This window comes from Buceros rhinoceros, unplaced genomic scaffold, assembly GCF_000710305.1.
Source record: "Buceros rhinoceros silvestris isolate BGI_N320 unplaced genomic scaffold, ASM71030v1 scaffold32441, whole genome shotgun sequence".
NCBI classification, from domain to species: Eukaryota; Metazoa; Chordata; class Aves; order Bucerotiformes; family Bucerotidae; genus Buceros; species Buceros rhinoceros.
Genome location: NW_010395366.1, coordinates 11,615 through 13,739, shown reverse-complemented (window position 1 = coordinate 13,739; position 2,125 = coordinate 11,615). Strand labels below are relative to the sequence as shown.

The 2,125-nt window shown below is 53.8% G+C and overlaps 1 protein-coding gene across 1 annotated transcript in view; it reads right to left on the bottom strand.

Moving 5' to 3' along the window:
- LOC104501683 (sodium channel protein type 8 subunit alpha-like) overlaps nt 1-2,125 on the bottom strand; it is a 20,615-nt gene that overhangs the window by 7,332 nt on the left and 11,158 nt on the right. Inside the window, exons 11-12 of the mRNA XM_010145533.1 lie at nt 1,959-2,125; nt 181-316 (exon numbers count right to left, since the gene is read on the bottom strand). The exon at nt 1,959-2,125 is cut by the window's right edge and continues 20 nt beyond it. Of these exons, the coding sequence (XP_010143835.1) occupies nt 181-316; nt 1,959-2,125 (303 nt within the window). The remainder of the gene's footprint in view (nt 1-180; nt 317-1,958) is intronic.

The window sequence follows — 2,125 nt, the reverse complement described above, 5'->3', positions numbered from 1 at the left end:
TGGCCACGGAGGGTGACTGCCAGCTTGGCTCTGGCACATGAACCCAGGGTAGATGCTGGGTTAGGAACTGCCCCATCGTGGCGGGTGGAGGGTCTCTGTCTTCTACCACCCACCACGAGAGGGCAATCGATCAACACACCCTGGAAACACCAAGGAACACACAGCTGCAGCCACACCTACCCTCAACAAGGGTGTTGGTCAACCCGGTCATCACACTGTTGGTTCGATCCTTTCTTCCGTAGGATGCGTTCACCTGATCCATCGAGACCAAGAGAGACCCACCAGGTTTCTTTCTAATTTCGATTTCAGTCGTACCCTGCAAAATTCATATCACGATTAACACAAACTCTCAGTCCTCCCAGCATGTCACCTAGAGCTATGGCTGAAAGAGAGAGGAAAGCACGCTGTTCCCACCACGCTTCTCACCTTCCTACATCACCTGACTGGTCAAACCAAAACTCACCCCTCACTTCTGCTTTGCAGCCTTCGGCAGATGAAGAACCAGGTTCTAAAGAACATTTCTAACGCAGACTGCTGTAGTACAAAGGAATTTATACTCTGTACTGCCACCGGACAGCGCACGGATGGGCAGGGAACCTTCTGGCCACTTCAGAACCTGCCTGGGCAGTGAACTCCGCCCCGGCCTCATTTCAGCCGTTTATTTCAAACCCTGCATCTGAAAATCGTGATAAATGAAGCTCAGCTGCATCACTGGCTGGGAACGGGCAGGGCTTTCTCCTGCTCTCACCCACCGCAAAGCTGATTTTCCAGCACACCAGGGATACGCCACCATCGATGTCACCCCGGTGAAGGATCACCCTGCTCCCTCACGCCGGCACCGGCGCTTCCGAGGACGCCTCACGCTTCCCGTCCCGAGGCTGCTCTGCAAACACCAGTCTCTGTCACACAGCGTCTTGCTCACTAACAGTAACTGCGTTCTTCCCTCGGGACGGCGATTTGCCGCTGTCTGCTCGTGAGCCGCGTCGCTGCGCAGCCCGCGCGGCTCTCCCAGCAGCTCGCTGCAGGTTGAGCCCGCTCTGCCCCGTCAGCAGAATAACTGCTAAGTCACGCTGTCTCTTCTACGCATGCATCATGCAGGCGGCTGCTCCCACCACGTCCGTGCGGTGTTAGAAAGAGATTAAAGACTGAAGCCAAACATCGTATTAACATGCTGAGAAGAGACCAAACAGGGAGCAGCTGATGCTTAACTCGTTAAGGCCAGACAGGTTGTAAAAATTGAATTAGCTAAAAAAAAAAAGAAAAAAAATTGCTTGGAATTTATAGGCACAGTAACCAGACTGCTCTCAGAAACGGCTGATGGAGGTTTCTCTCGGATGATGCTGCTTCAATCTCTCCCAGGCTCTTTTATCCCCCACTAACTAACAGTCTGGGTTTTGAGCTTTGTTTCTCTCCTGCATTCTGAAACGCTGATCCACTGGAAGGTAACAAAAGCGATTCAAATAATTACAAAAAGTCAGGGTCGTGGATAGCTCAAAAAAATTAAAAACTAGTATTTGAAAAAACCCTTATTTTACCAACCGCTTCCCGTGGAAAATTTAGTGAGAGCTAACGGACAGTGTTACCCTTCAAGCCCCCAAATATTTTATCTTCTCCTGGAGAACATTTGCCACAAGCTTTGGTTGGTTTCCCCGTTCCCCCTGCGAGTGCCCCAACATACACCGCGGGCTCCCGCTATCACTAGCCCTGTCATTACCGACTCAGTTCCAAGCCTTTTTTTCCCCAGGAAGCAGGTGAGCAGGAGGTGGGTCACTGCGCAGGAGGAGGAGAGAAAGGGGAAGAAAAGCTCGGGGAGCTGACCCAGCGCAGACGGCGTGGCCTGCGCTCAGCCCGCCCGACTCTCGTTCCGCCAGCGGGTCTGGTGCACTCGAAGGGCGGCACAGGGCAGAGGAGAGGGACAGACGGCCATGCCTGCGCTACCTACTCACTGACTTCCTTACACTGTCATCGGGAGCCGCCTTATCTATTTTCACCTCAGGCAGAAGGCGTCCCCCGGGCATGCTGGAGGGTGGGCCGCCGATGAGGGACACCACGCCGTTACAATCCACCGTGCTGTTCCGCTTCACGTTGCGGCGGAGGTTGGGGAAGATCCGCGACGACCGGCTGC